At 56.0% G+C, this 2,422-nt stretch overlaps 2 protein-coding genes across 2 annotated transcripts in view; one reads left to right on the forward strand and one right to left on the reverse strand.

The window, feature by feature from the left end:
• Nucleotides 1–905, forward strand: part of MEF2BNB (MEF2B neighbor) — a 5,981-nt gene extending 5,076 nt beyond the window's left edge. Inside the window, exons 5-6 of the mRNA XM_010141186.1 lie at nt 9–116; nt 863–905. Coding sequence (XP_010139488.1) covers nt 9–116; nt 863–905 — 151 coding nt within the window. The remainder of the gene's footprint in view (nt 1–8; nt 117–862) is intronic.
• Nucleotides 906–2,262: 1,357 nt separating this feature from the next.
• Nucleotides 2,263–2,422, reverse strand: part of TMEM221 (transmembrane protein 221) — a gene marked incomplete at its 5' end in the record, with an annotated part of 996 nt that continues 836 nt past the window's right edge. Inside the window, one exon of the mRNA XM_010141187.1 lies at nt 2,263–2,418. Coding sequence (XP_010139489.1) covers nt 2,263–2,418 — 156 coding nt within the window. The remainder of the gene's footprint in view (nt 2,419–2,422) is intronic.

Raw genomic sequence — 2,422 nt, forward strand, 5'->3', positions numbered from 1 at the left:
TCTTTCAGTGCCATCAAGAACATGACCGACAGCAGCGTGTACTTCAAGAGCATCGACAGCCTGCTCAAACACGCCATCACCATGAAGGAGCAGCTCAACGCTGCGCAGGGCCGCAGGTAGCAAGGGGGGGTCACGCTGCCCCTTTACCCGAGTGACCGTCTGGGCTGGCAGAGCCCTTGGTGACGCTAACGCAGCCCAGAGCCAGAGCAGGACCCCAGACCACAGCTGGAAAGCGTGTGCTTCCAGTGACCTTCTGGTTTTGTTGACTGGGAAGCGAATAATCTTGTTTACAAAAGAGTAACTGGAAAATAATTTATTTCCTCGTTTAAAAAGGGATGTTTGGTGTAATACACAAAATCTTTGTGGTGTCAAAGGCATGTGGAGGAGGTGGGAGGCTGCGGCTGGTGCTGTTCTCTGTGATGGCTGTGGCTCTTTGCGGGCAGAGTCCAGTGGTTCCAGAACACTGACACATTTTTTGGATGTTTGCAGCTACTAAACCACCTTCCAGCAGGTGGCCCGAGTCTAGTGTGTTTGTTTGTCCGGGTTGGTGCTGGAGTCTGACGGGGAGGGAGGGGGAAAATTCCCAAATGCCCATCCCTCTGTCTCCGCAGACCGCCGCTGCTCCGGGGTCTGTATTTCCCCGGCTGCCCGCGCTGCAGGGTCCCCCTCGGAGCAGTTCTCGTGGTGCCGTGGCTGCGAAGGTTGCTGTCTCAGCACCCCCGGGGCTGGCGTAGGCTGCTCTGTGCTCACTAAGGGCGAGCTTGTTCCATCCGCTCTCCTGCAGCAAGGATTTATTTGAGGTTCTTCACGTTCTTACGGTGCTGGTGTCCTGCTGGATGTGACCATCTCTTTCTCTTTACAGTACTGTTGCCCCACAAGCCAAGAATCCTCCAGCCAGTTCCTGATTTAGACAAGCCTGGCTGTCCTCTGCCGCTTTCTCCAGCCCAGCTCTATGTTCTCCGGCCACAGGAACAAGTGAGAAAGCACCTCTCAATCCGTGAAGCTGCACAGAGGCCCCTGCCCACCTCTCCCTTCCCAGTAGCAAGGAGCTGCCCCAGAGCAGGCAGGTCCTGGGCTCAGGGCTGCTCTTGTGGGGTACTTTGGGCAGCGCCTGCGCCCCTTTCCACAGCGCTCTGCAGAAAGGGAGATGGGGTGGATGAGCCTTGGTCCTTGCCAGCCCTTTCCAAGGGCAAAGGGGCGTTTTCTCTACCTCATGGCCACTGAAATCTCTCGGAAAAACTAGGTCTTGCTCTGGGTATGTTGCGGTCGGCTGTGGGACGGAGGCGCCCTCCAGCTTTGTTCGGGGGCCATTCTGCAAGGAGAGTTTTTCATGTGTGTGCCAAGAAGTTGCTGAATTTGGGTTTAGCGAGAACAATAAAAAAAGCAAAAACAACGTTCTGTCTAAAACCTCCCCCTGATGCTTGCTGCGGGCTGGGGGGTCTTGGAGCCCGCTGGCTCCGCGTGTTTCAGAGGGCACGGAGCAAAACAAAGATGTACAGAGCTGGAACCTTTCAAGTGAAAAAAGAAACGGTCAGTTCTTTAAAAAAAAACCAACCAAACAGAAAAACATTAAAGAGAAGGACTTTCTTCATGCCCTGTGAAGCAGAGCTGTGCGCAGCTTCGGAGGCCATTTAAACGGAGACAGCTTCAGTGTTAATCCCTCCTGGAACCAGGAGAGACGAGTTTTGCTGTAGAAACCCTGTTCTGAAGAATTTTCTGAGGCTGCAGGGATCAGAGCAGTGCTAAATGCTGTTTCCAAAGGAATTGTCCTGTGGGAGGCAGGAGGGAATCAGTGGCCTCCTTTCGCTCCCTGAAATGCTTTGCCGGTTGATGAGTAAGGAGCTGCGGAAGAACAGGGTGTGCTGCTGCCCCCGGGCCAGGGCTGCCAGTGACCAGTGTTGAGGGACAGGGACAGAGTGAGATAAACCTGCCGGTGTTTTCACAGAAACAGCTGCTGCCTTTAGTGCTTGTGCTTCCTGCCCTGCAGGCAGCAGGGGACCGGCAGGGCCCTTCCGGGGGCTGGTGGCTCAGGGCTTTTGGCTTGGAGTGGAGCTGGTGTCTTCTCGGTAGAAAGAGCTTCAGGCAGTGGCTGTGGAGGGGCCCCGGGAGGGGGGCGAGAAGGAGGACGGAGGGTGGAAAAGCAGCCGCTCCCCACCCTGGGGAGACATGCCCTATATTAAGCTCTAAATAGAGACGCAAATCTTGGCCCTGGCGCCTGCAGCTGCCCTGGGACGAGACAGGGGCAAAAAGGTCCCACTTCACTCACACCAGAGTCGAGTCCTTGCCCGAGGCTCCAGGTTTGCGTGACAGCACGTTCCGCATCTCCTGTGTGACGCCGTTCCAGGGCTTGCCCTGCACCTGCAGCAGCCCGGACTCTGCCGACAGTGTCCTGTGCGTTCGGGGCAAGTTGTAGCTCTCCTTC

The sequence above is a fragment of the Buceros rhinoceros genome, unplaced genomic scaffold, assembly GCF_000710305.1.
Source record: "Buceros rhinoceros silvestris isolate BGI_N320 unplaced genomic scaffold, ASM71030v1 scaffold25438, whole genome shotgun sequence".
Classification (NCBI taxonomy): domain Eukaryota; kingdom Metazoa; phylum Chordata; class Aves; order Bucerotiformes; family Bucerotidae; genus Buceros; species Buceros rhinoceros.